This window comes from Rhynchophorus ferrugineus, unplaced genomic scaffold (assembly GCF_030347505.1).
Source record: "Rhynchophorus ferrugineus isolate W39M unplaced genomic scaffold, kcgeb_rfMv2 rfM9, whole genome shotgun sequence".
Taxonomy (NCBI): Eukaryota; Metazoa; Arthropoda; class Insecta; order Coleoptera; family Curculionidae; genus Rhynchophorus; species Rhynchophorus ferrugineus.
This window is the reverse complement of record NW_027472588.1, coordinates 36,514,128-36,527,677: the sequence shown is the minus strand read 5'-3', so window position 1 is coordinate 36,527,677 and position 13,550 is coordinate 36,514,128. Positions and strand designations below refer to the sequence as shown.

The following is a 13,550-nucleotide window of genomic DNA, read 5'->3' as shown; positions in this document are numbered from 1 at the left end:
ATCGATAGTTTTTATAATATCGATATATCGAAATATCGATACTTTTCTTCGGTGGCCAATACCGCTATGATGATATATAGGGGGGTGTTCAAATCTCGCAGGATATAGATGTAAAGTCCGACAAGGAATAGTCACGTCAGTAACCAGACTAGGTTTTTTGGAATAGTTATTAAGTTGTTCACTGAGTAGTCGGTAAATTTAATAAGTTGACCTAAAGCAGTGGTTCGAAACCCATATTAAGCAACAGCTTGACAAAAAGAAAATCTACTCTAAAATATTCCTTGACATTTTAAAATACGTAGGTTACTAATATTTTGAATATATGATGTTAGGAATAAAAATATATTTAATATATTACTGACATATTTATTCACCTACACCAAAAAAGAGTTCTTACAGTAAATTCTAGATAACATAATTTTCATAGGTCATAATAGAGTTTTATATTTTTCAATTTTATTATTGGTACATAGGAAATTTTAATTTTAACATTCAGATAACCCCAGCTATATGTATTTGCCACTAACATGTGTCATTATACTGTTAAGAATTAGGCATATTTGACGTAACGAGGTTGTTGGCTGGATATTAAATTATAGACCAGAGGGAGAACTGCAAATAGAACATTATTACTCGCTTATTTTTCTTTTTTATTATTTATGATAGACAAAAGTATTGGAGCTTCTACAAATTCGACGAAATGTATACATAAATTTATTTGACTTAGGCAAACGTAACCAATAAGAACTGAAAAACAGGCCAAGCAATGAAAAAACCGTTAACAAAATTTGTGAAAGCAGATTTATTTTTTCTTAATTAAATGTTTTAAATACACAAATATGTAATTCAGTTTTAATGGCAAAGTTTAGAGATTTTTTTTAATTATTACTGGTAACAGAATAACGGTTTTAACAATATTAATGGGAACATGAATTTAAACGAATTCTGTCCGAAAAATATTTGATTTTATTCAGTGTATATATAAAATATTGTTATAAATATAGTATATTACTTTTCCAATCTTTCGAACAAGATATAATCTCGATATGGACCAGCTTTCTTCAACTCCTCATAAGAATTTAACGATAGTCAGACGGAGCAATGATAGGTGAATATGGCAGGTATGATAACGATCGTAGTTAGTAGTGATATCTAATTAAAGTTTTACTTGAGGTAGAATACCATCTGATTTTTTGAGCTTGAAGGGCTTACATTCCTTTCTTGTTTTTCATTTCTCTAAGATTTTGCCTAGTGTAAATAAATTAATTCCCTTCAATTAATTGACGACTTCAAGATCCTTCGTACAGAAGTTCTTACAGTTCCTCACAATCTAATATTGTTGTCTGTCCGAATCATTCTTTATCTTGGACATTAAAATTACCATCTCTAAAATACCAAACAAAAAAAAAACCTATTGGAATAACCATTCAATTAAAAAAACACCTAATACAATATTATTTAATATATATTATATTTTGATGCTAAAATGCTGGATTTACGTATTTTTAATATCTAGAAAAATATGATAAAAGTATAAATTATATTTATGCTCATTTAAATGACGTTGTGTTTGCGAATATTTTAAAATATTCCCATAAATATACAAGTAAATGTGAAAATAAACTGGTTGCCACAGTGATTACACAATTATCGACCTCAGTATAAAATTCTTAACATCATATTCACCTTCTGTTTCTAGAAATTATTATAACTACATTAATGATTTTAATTATAGTATCTTCTAATACCTAAATAACATTATATATCTAATTTATGAATGTTATGTTTCAATTTAATATTATTAAAAATAAATTTGTAATATATAAAATAAATCTTATAGTTATTAAATTAAAGCATAAATATAAAGATAAATATCATTCATATTTGCAGCCAACATACCAAAATAGGCCTAATATATAACATTAAAAGTATATGCTTAACGGAATTAATATAGCCATACGCTTAGGGAATTTTAATTAAATATTACATTAAAGTAACATTGAAGAACGCTAAGAGATATTTTAAATATAAATATATTCAATAATAATTTTTTTATTATAGTAGTAATCATTAATTTTTTATATTTCAATGAGATCAAATTATTCAAGTATTTAATAAGATTAAATGAATGGTAATAAAATTTGTGTAGGCTACTAGATATACACTAACATTATTAAATATCAAATAATAACACAAATTTCAAATGTATATAATGACATTAAAACAATTTCACAATTTATGTGCTTTCGTTTGCAGGTGCCCCAGATATAACCAGATAATAAAAGTCATTATTGTAAAAACTAATTTAAAAAGGAAAAGAGAAAATCAAGAAAGAATTGTCAACAGTTCTTGGTATTTTACTATATTTTCTACTGTTCTTAATAAGAGCTTTTTTGATGTACCTTTACTTTTATGAATTTTAGTATTTATTAGGTATGTTAATAGTTGGTTATAAAAAACTAAATTTTATTATGTGGGGATGGAAAACGTTTGTTGTATAAGTAAATAACGATATTTTAAAGCAAATATTAAATTAGATATTATGTTAAACATAAAAAACCTTGTTCAAGTGTTAGTTTTGTTAAACATTCTCACATTTACACGTCTTTCAATAATAATTTACTGTTCATGACAGTTGCGCTGCTCGTAAAAATTTTTTTGATGAAAGTTTTAACTCTATACTACTTTGACAGCAACAAAATAAAAAGATTATAATTGTTAAATTTTTCGATATGTGAGGTATATTTAAAAATATAAATAAGTTTTTTATCTAGTGGTTCTATAACCAAACATACAGCAATACATTTTTCTGAAAATTACATTTATGCAACCGGATATACAGTCACATGTTTCTGACGTTTTATATACAAGCATGTTAAACAAGGTATTTTTCATTTGAACAGGTACCGGTTCTGGCGTCACATGTAGATGTAGAGAGTGGACCTAGGGTCACAGAAGCCAAAGGTGCTACCGACGTCAACATACAGCGAAGACGGAAAACTCGATCAGTCCGCGTGTTGCTACGTCGCGTAGCTGTCATGGCCATTCTAATCGGCATCCTGGTAGGCCTGGCCGCAGTTATATGGTACTGTTTCGGGTGGCTGTTCCTGATCGAGTTAGTTCTGGTGGCTTTGGTGGCCTACTTGGCGGCGGGACACTGGAGATGGTTTTACGTGGCTGCCGTGACGGTGCCTAGGGATCTACGGTAAGTCGATTCCGCTATTTGGGTTTGTGGGTCGGGTTTGTTGACCTCGCGCGTATAGGGGATGTTCATTGATGACAATTGATGATCGTAAGAACGGTTAAGTGTATTTCGTGTCTTGTAAAAACTCGCAGTGACATTAAGAAGTTGTTATTTATATGAAAATAGCAACAACATTGTCGCAAAAGTTATGACGCTAGAATATTTATTCCGAAAATAATTTTATGGAGTATTTAAAATGAAAAAATTATAGACGGCGATCTATAAACTTTGAACCTCAGTAAATAATTGTTAAATTATGCGAATATGAGACTAGGTATTGTTTTTTTTTCTCGTTACATTTTCAATGCATCAGCAGAAATGCAGATATTAGCTATAGAGTAGCATCTACAAAATAAAACCATAGCAGTTCAAAGACAAGATTTTCCTTCAGTGTTCGCTATCATAAGCCAACATTTAGTTTCTGTATTTATGATTTATTATCTATAAAAAGATTTATTCAAAACGTCGATTTCACCACAGATATATGCCTTGAAATAATTTATTATTTATTCGACAAACATCCGAGCGTTTTGTATCTTTGATTGTTATATCGTTGATATGAGATTTATCTATATTAAGTTATATCGTTGATATGAGAGAACCTACCTTAAGATTTTTATTGCAACCACTTGAGCGAGCACCAAATATCCTCTTGAGCTCCAAAGCTAATTGTAATTGAAAAATAATTGGACCAACCAGCCTATTTACCAATTTTAGCTCCTTTTAACTTATGGCTGTAAGAAATGTGATCAAATAAAAAAATAAACATCATAACAAACTTAATTCGACAGCCTACTGGATTCTCACATCAGAAATAGAATTCATAAATTAGAACAAGTGGAACAAGCCGTTCTATATTGTAATGATTTTTTAATGCATTTTAAATCTTCAATCAAAATATGAGGTCTTATTAAACACGACTGTATAAAGTAGCATTCATTAATATAGAGATTACATGGATATTTTAGATAAGAGATAACTAAATAGTTTGACTTTATATAGAGTAGTCGCAAATATATGACCGTTTTTTATCAATGTTTGTTGTATCAATGTTTCCTCTATATTTTTGGTTAAACTATTTTGATATTTTGAATATGTGGTTTCTTATCTTATTGGTACTGCCATCGAAAAGATTTTCAAAAACTTTACTTGTGGATAATTGTGATACTAGGATAAAGCAAGATACTTCTGAAAGAATTACAAAAACACCAACCTTTGTCTCATCATCTGCCACTTTTTACAGCTCCTGTATTATTATTATTTTGATTTTTTGAGATCTTTTTGGATCTGTCATCTCATTTACATATTTCTTATTGTATATAGTGTTTTTTTTTGTAGAAAGTTTTGAATGTTTTAACTCTATACTATTTTGACAGAAACAAAATAAATCAATTTAACTTTTTAACAAGATTTATGTTTGTTTAAAGCACTGTTTTTAAAATATTTTGCTATATGTTTTAAATTAATTTATTTAAATTAATTAATTATTTAAATTTTATTGTGTTTGTGGTACTTGCATTTATTGCAGCGATATCATATCGGTGAAAATGCGAAGTATCAATGTAAGCAACTGTTAAATGACCTAACCTAACTGTTAAAATAGATAGTTTTGACATTTTTCTACGTTAAGTTCACAACAGTTCTCCATCTAATATTATTGAGTTATTCAGCATATACAAACGCCAATCACGGAATATATTACTTACTTTTGTTGTATGATTTGATGAAATCTGTTACCGAGGCTCATCAAACACTTTTAGAAACTTATGGTGATGTCGCGGTCACATCTCTAGTCTTGGTTTTGGTTTCAATGACTTAAAAGTGGATGTTAGTTAAAAGTGATGTTGATGACAAAGAAAGGCATGAAGAACCAAAAAATTTCGAAGATAATGATTTGCATTACTTATTGTTTATGTTGTATTAGTTTTATTATGAAAAATAACTGGGTTTCTAGAGTTAAATATATTGTTTTTATACAGACGAAGAGTTCAGCACGCCCATACATAATCATTCCCTAACGACAAGATTCACATAATTTATTTCCACAAAAGTTTATTGTATATCAGCCACTATTGGTGAATCTCTGTCCGGAACTGTTAAATGTAATTTTCTCCTGTTATATCGGAGGCTACAAACTGTTAAGTTCGAATATATAATATTTATTTCTTGCATTAACGACTACTATAATATGACTGAGAGATAATCTAATTTCTAAATTTCTCGGTTTATATACAAACTGAACATAAACATATCTTCAAGTGGATGTTGGTACTTCACTGGCTTCGATTCGTACCACTTAAAGGCATCTCGAAATCGGGGACACAATAAAAAGGAAAATGAATAGCTGTAACTCTTATAGCCGGCTTGGTAACCAGTGGTCCAAGTGAAAGGACGATCCTCTTACAATTAGTGTACTTTATGTTTGTAATTTGTAAAAGTCTTTAGACAACAGTGTGCAAACGCGTAAAAACCAACCATAACAGTCACGCCAGTAACCAGGCTGGGTAAAGCCGGATGTCTTCTGGTCTGATCTTTGAGTTTGTCACTCGTCAGTCTTATTTCTAAGGACTATGAGTCCGGTTATGGCAAGGAAATCCTAATTGACAAAAAGGAGATCCATAGTGTTTTAAGGATTATTTTTAGGATTTTTCTTGAATTTGAAGCTTCATTCTTAAAAATCGTTACAATGTATTTTTTCAAGTATTGTCCATGTCCAAAAGTTCAAGCGCAAATTTTACCATTTTTGTTTGATTAAAAGAGCAGTGTCGTATATAATCACCAAGTATTGTTATAAACATATATTATTAATAAGAAATGTCTGGGTATTTATTTTTTAACGTTACCGTGATGAACATGATGCAATGAACTCAACAATAGGAAGCCTATTTAATAATAAAAGGAATGAAGCAGGTACACTACAAGACAATTTACTGCGATGACTTCTTTATCTACTTTACTTATGCGGTATCAGAAATGGAAAACATCACCATTACTGGAACAAAGAAAACCCTAGTTCAAATATAAAAAATGTATTAGGTAATAAGAAGGAAATCAGACTTATCCGTATATATAGAAATGATTATTTCGACAGTTAAGGGTTAGAGAAGGAAACAGTTTGAATCATAGAAAAAGCTCGAAGAAAAGGAACTTCACACTGAAGTCGAAAGACGCCACTAAAGGAAATCGCTATTAATTACAATGTACAGGATCAACAATGGATCAGTTAAAAACAGGAAAAAAATCACCAAAATATGGAAGATATCTGGATTGGTTCAAATGACAACAGCAATTATCAAAATTGGTAGAGAAATCTGATTTCGACGATTTCAAGTTCAGCCAGCACAAATTTGGACAAGAGAGCTTAGCATCAGGAAAAAATTGATAATTATTCCAATGTTGCATATTGCAAAACGCATATTTGGATAAAAAATTCATAATATACATACCTTTGGAATAAAATTAATTATAGGCAAATCATTATTCAAAATTAATTGACATTATTTTCTTTAAAAAAAAACCTTTAATGGAGTTCCGTTACATGATTGTTTAAATTGAATATTTCTGAATATAATAAAACAATTCTAAATTCTGTTAATATACTGTAATTTATGTTTTTTTAACTGGAAGTCAATTGGCATGATACTACCATTACAACAAGAAATCACATATTGCGATCTTCATTAAAATTATGTCAAACTGCTATGTATAGTCTATTCAAAGTAGCAGTGAACTCACGTCGTCTGAATTTATGACATCAAAACGGTGCAATTTTGGCACATTTAACGTTGATATTTTACCGATTTTAGCTTATTTTAGCTTCGATATATAACAACATTGTCATATAAATAAAATATTGAAACAAAAATGTTACAAAATATCATGTATTTTAACATTATAGCATATCTAATGCATATATTATCGAAGGAATTAAACTACAGTTGATTAAATAGCCACATTAGTTCGTAAACTAAACTAGATACTAGATATAATAGACTTTATCACTACATAGTATAAAACAAAGTCGCCTTTTCTGTCCCTATATCCCTATGTGCGCTTAAATCTTTAAAACTACGCAACGGATTTTGATGCGGTTTTTTTCAATAGATAGAGTGATTCAAGAGGAAGGTTTATATGTATAATACATGCATAATATACTAAGGCAACATTGCTAATTTTAGAGGTTTCTAACGTGATGTCGTAAATTAACCTATTTTTTTAGGCTTATTTAGCAATTAGCAAAAACGCTGCCTAACCCTACGAGTTAGATCAAATTAATGTACTACAGTATTGTACACCATAAAAAGGTCTACAAAAAAGTCCGCGATGGTATATGTTTATCTTTTAGGGATAACCCACATTAACCATTTTTATTGTTTACTTTTTACGTGAGAAAATGGCTTATTTACGAAGCTATTTTAAGCAATACGGCATTAATCCTTATCGAATTAAGTACCTTAAATACAGTGTGCAATTAATATAGATCAATATGGTTCCTTACAGCATGTAAATTAAACAAATATTTTCGGAGATATTACAAATTTAAAATTTGCGTTTAAAAATGTGTAATGTAATAAAAATTGTATGAATTTAGATATTCCAAAGATAGCAGGAAATCTTCATAGTAAGTATAGGGGAAGAGGAATTGTTTTACTCCAAATTTAATGCGTGCAGGCCAAGGGCAGTAATGAATGAACCAAAAATACTGGATCGATTTTAATCATGTTTTCATTGAGTGACATAGGCATATATATTTTATGCCCGTGCAAAGTCGGAGCGGGCCGCTATGTTTTTATATACAACGTTCATATTTTTTCTGTAGTGTATTTAATTTAGTATCAGCATTGCACCCGTGCGAAGCCGGGGCGGGTCGCTAGTACTCTATAAAATTGATGTAAATAATAAAAATTAATATTATAGTAACATTATGATAATTCTTGTAGTCCTTAATACTGATAGAATGATTTAAAGAAAAATAAACAATGTAATATTATATATTTTATTAAAAAAACAAGGTAATACATAAACTTGTTTGTCAGAAAAATTAAAATATTTAATGTTAAATTATTATTTTTTTAATGACGAAATATTTCATCGTCGAATATGTTTAGTCGTATGTTTATGTCAATAAGCAACAAAAAATATAATTTATAGAGTAAAAATTAAATAATATTTGCATATTTTATAGCACGCAAATATATTCTATGAATTATTTTATTCTTAGTTTCATATCTGTATCTGAAATATGTGGTTAAGAATTTGGTAGAAAGGTTAAATAAATACTTTTTTAACTTTTACTCCAATTTGAATGAAAAGGTGGCTGATGGTTATCGAATATCAAACGAAACTAATATTGAATATAATTTGCCGGACACAGAAGCTGAAAATTCGATGCTATTAAAACTGACATTAAACCCAGGAAATTACCAGGCAACGATTTAATAACAGGAGAATTACTGCAAAAGCTACCAAGAACGGTAAGGCCTTGTTCATAAACTACAGAAAATGTTACCAAAACAACACACCGAACTTTTAAAATCGCACATTACAGCCAGAATGCTTAGAGTCAAACAAGAAGCTTACTCTACAATAAAAAAGCTAAAGCAGGTGTACCACAAGGAAGTGTACTGGGACAAATGCTTTATCTACTCTACACTTGTGATATATCACAAATGAAGAATATTACGATGGCTGCATTTGCTGATGATACTACGATTATAGCTGTCGGAGACAATAGTGAAGAAGCCTCACGAAAATTTCAACATATAAATAATTGGACACAAGCTTGGAAAATAAAAATTAATGAAAGTAAATCTGTGCATGCACCAACAATCAGACCGTACAAGCACCAATAACATTAAATAATACTGTCGTTTCATATAGCAACAACACTAAATATCTCCGAATGAATCTTGCATGCAAACTTCGCTGGAAGGAACATATAAAGAAGAAAAGACTGGAATTGAAATATAGGAAAATGTACTGTCTAATTGGAAGAAAATCACAATTACCAGTACATAATAAATTGCTATTATATAAGCAAATACTGAAACCCATATGGACATACGGAGTTCAATTATGGGGATGTTCTGCAAAGAGTAACATAAACAAAATACAAATTTTTCAGAACAAAGTACTGAGAGATATCGTGGGCGCACCCAAATACTATAGGACTGATTACCTAGATCTAATATCTTCAGATACCCACAATCAGTCAAGAAACTAAGAGAATTGCAAGGGGGCATGAGGGAAGACTCCATGTGAATATTGAAGTATTGCAGCTTTTGGATACCACCAGAACAGGACACAGACTCAAAAGGATCAAACCATCTGATCTTGCGTAGTATAATAAAAAATACAGCAGTGAAATGTATAAACATTATTTTACCAGAGACTGAGATAAGGCCGATGGGTCCTCCTAGTTATATACCTGGATTTAAGTTATCGTAAAGACAAATTATAGGTTAGTCGTTCTCTCCAGGTGGAATCCGTAAATTGCCTGAAAGATGGAAAATAATAGCAGCTATCGATGGACAGTACCGATTTTTTACAATAAAACTTCAAATTTAAAAAAATATATATCCTTTAAAACGAATCTATAGGCTTAATATAACAGAAAATTAAACGAATTTCTCGTTTGCTTATATAAAATTAAATTTATTTTTCGTCACACTTTGTATAATTTTATATTACACTTAACGACGACATTTAACTGCTTATTTTACGGCTTTTATCAGTCAATCATTGTGAATAAAGCTCGAATGACCGTAACGTCTGGCTGTACTTTGGAATAAGGTATTATTTCCTGTTAAATATTGTCGAAGATAGTTTTGCTAAGTAGCAGAATACTTATTGCTAACATATATGTACATGTAGGTACCTTAGTTCATATTTAATATTATTGCGTTTGCAAGTGTCTTCGGTCATTATTTATCTACTTTATGTAATTTGTATCGCACATATCTAAAGAAAACTCAAGTAAACTTATTGCGGGATTATTTAGCTATGGCAAATAAAAAGTTTAATTGTATCCTATTAAAAATTGATTATATAAATAATCAGTGTCAATAAATATTCGGTATCTTATCGTGTTTCTTATCTCGGTACTACATCAAACTATGTTTAGTATTTTGAGTGTACTTACGGGGATAAGATGAAAAGTTTTCGGTATAAAATTATTAAATTTTTTTTCCAATTTTCAGTTAAATAATTATATTATTTTATTAGAACAGGTCAATTGACAAGACCCCGGTCTGACACATAGATGGCGCTACTAGAATTAAATTCATATGTTTTTTAGTTAGCCCTAACCCTCAAAAGATGCGTGTATAAATTTGACCGCTGTCGGATCATTAGTTTGTGAATTATAGCATTTTGAGTGAAGCAACGTTTGTTATTATAAAAAAAGGGATAAAAGGAATTTTGCGTGTTGATAAAATATTGCTTTTTGAAGGAAAAAAATATAGTTGAAGCAAAAACTTGGCTTGATGCCAAATTGAGGACAAATCGTACTACAAAAATGGTGTCGAAAAGTTGGAGGGTCGCTATAATCAGTGTATCAAGCTTGAAGGAAATTAGGTTGAATAAAAAAACTAATTTTGCAAAAAAAACGTGTTTTACTATGGTAGGCAGGGGATTTTTCAATTGACCTGTTATAACCTTTCAGACTTCACTTCAAAGTGGTTTCCAGAAACAAATTTCTTCAAGATTGGGAACAGATGGATGTCTGAAGTACCGCAAATATCCTAATTTTCCCATTTACAACGCAGTCTTGTATATAGGTACGTTATCCCGGGAATAGATGATTTTCTTCTTCTTTCTTCTCGAATTCCTTTTGAATTGGTCAAAAGCTGCGAAAATCTTTTGCGACATATTTGGACCTAGTTTTCGCATCCCTAATTTTTTCTTTCGATATCCCCGCAACTTCAGGATTTCAAATTCATTTGTCCACCTTTTTACCGTTGGACATAGAAGGAACAGTGTCCCCCATAAATTTTTATTAACCCCTAGAGGATAATCATTGGAACATCATTGATCATCTCTGTATCAGGAGGAGAACTTTTCATCTTATTCTTGTAGTAGCAGATACCTAGCATAAACATTGTAAGATTTCATTGTTTTACAACATTTTATAGTTTGAAATATAGAATAAATCGAAAATCCATTTTGTCCCCGTATATATAAATATAGGGGATAGACAAAATAATATGAACATAATATGAATAACATGACAAACAACATGAATATTGGGCAGACATCTATAATTCATATCACTGACCGGAGTATTGCAAATGTCAATTGAAAAGTTCCCGGCCTGACACATAGATGGCGCTACTAGAATTAAATCCATATGTTTTTTAGTTAGCCCTAACCCTCTGTAGCGAATTGAGGCATGTCGAATTTTACATCGTGGAATAACGGTCTACAAAATACCCAGAAATATAATCCCAGATGTTGAACACGGGCGGGGTGCCAACTGGAACCCGACAACGAATAGCTGGCGGCAACCCCGAGACGTTTATCTGGGATATTATTGAAAGGTATTTCGGTCATTCAGTGCTCAACCCTCGTTTGGTTAAGACGTGCCACCATCGACTGCCCAAGCCTCGTCTTCAGGTAACTCCGCTGCCATCCTTTTTATCTTTGTATTTTTCTCATTTTTTATATTGTCAATAAATAACGGTCACATCATGTAAACACCACTGTTTTATTTCGTTTTACCTCCGTTCACCGAGCCACATCATTTTTACCCTAAACCTCAAAGATGCGTGTATAAATTTGACCGCTATCGGATCATTAGTTTGTGAATTATAGCATTTTGAGTGAAGCAACGTTTGTTATTGTGAAAAAATGGATAAAAGGAATTTCTCGTGTTGAGAAAATATTGCTTTTTGAAGGGAAAAATACAGTTGAAGCAAAAACTTGGCTTCATATCAAATTAAGGACAAATCGTACTACAAAGATGGTATCGAAAAGTTGGAGGATCGCTATAATCAGTGTATTACCCTTAAAGGGAATTAGGTTGAATAAAAAAAACCTATTTTGCCAAAAAATTTGTTTTACTATGGTAGACCGGGGACTTTTCAATTGACCTGTTAGAACCTCTCAGACTTCACTTCATCAATTTCTTCAAGATTGGAAATAGATGGATGTCTAAGTCCCAAATATCATATTTTTCCCATTTACAACGCAGTCTTGTATACAGGTACGTTATCCTGGGGATAGATGATTTTTTATTCTTTCTTCTTAAATTCCTTTTTGCATTAGTCAAAAGTTGCGAAAATCTTTTGCGACATATTTGGACCTAGTTTTCGCATCCCTAATTCTTTCTTGTCCAAATGTCATAATGTCCAACTAGCATGTACGCGTTTGTGACCTCCATCGCTATCTAGAAATTGATATGGTTACGGACACAAAAGATTTGCCGATTCCTGTCAAAAAACACTCCAGAACAGCGTCAACACGGAAGCATCTAGACTTCTAAATGTAGATAATGTTATTAGAAGACTCAACCGAAAAAAAGCCTAATCTTGCAGCAAATATTTGAACACTAAGTGATTCAGTGGAAAACATTTTAGTTGTATTTGTTTGTTAATAGGTTAAGTCAGATTAAAGTTGTGAAGAGTTGTTAGTTGTACGTTGCTGTGTCAAATTTGCAAAATAATTTCATTTAATCATTAAATTCTTGATATAATGCAAGAGTAAGTATTAAAATTTTGTGAATTTGTTGTTCTACTGTTGCTGAATAGTTGGGGTTTTTCGAGTTCAGTATATATACCGGTAGTAAACATGTATTTAATTAAATAAAATTATTGTACATTTACATATTTCAATTGGCAATAAACGTACTAATAAAATCGATTAGGTAATAAAACAATTTATGCTATTTTGCAACCAACTTATACACACGAAAACGAATGTTGATACAAGTAAACGCACAATTTCCTACCACTTTACGGCATTATAAAGTCAATTTCAACTATAGAATACTTTAAAATTTATCTTCTCGAATGATGTCGTCAATGAAATATTTGATCGGAATGCGAAATTAGCTTAATTTACATATAAAGACGGTAAAAAGTATTTTAAAAATTCCCATTACGGGATTTTTTATAATACAAACATTAAATAATTATATATATATATATATATATATATATATATATATATATATATATATATATATCGATAAAATTATTATTATAATATTAATATATTATATCAAAACAAACCCTTTTGTACTACATAGTGTTGTGGATGCCTTGTGTTTTGTGTCTTTCTAGCTTCATGTATAAATTATTTCAGTCTT

The 13,550-nt window shown here is 30.5% G+C and overlaps 1 protein-coding gene across 1 annotated transcript in view; it reads left to right on the top strand.

The window, feature by feature from the left end:
• Fatp1 (Fatty acid transport protein 1) overlaps window positions 1-13,550 on the top strand; it is a 65,141-nt gene that overhangs the window by 36,746 nt on the left and 14,845 nt on the right. The window contains exon 3 of the mRNA XM_076414728.1: window positions 2,904-3,205. Within this exon, the coding sequence (XP_076270843.1) occupies window positions 2,904-3,205 (302 nt within the window). The remainder of the gene's footprint in view (window positions 1-2,903; window positions 3,206-13,550) is intronic.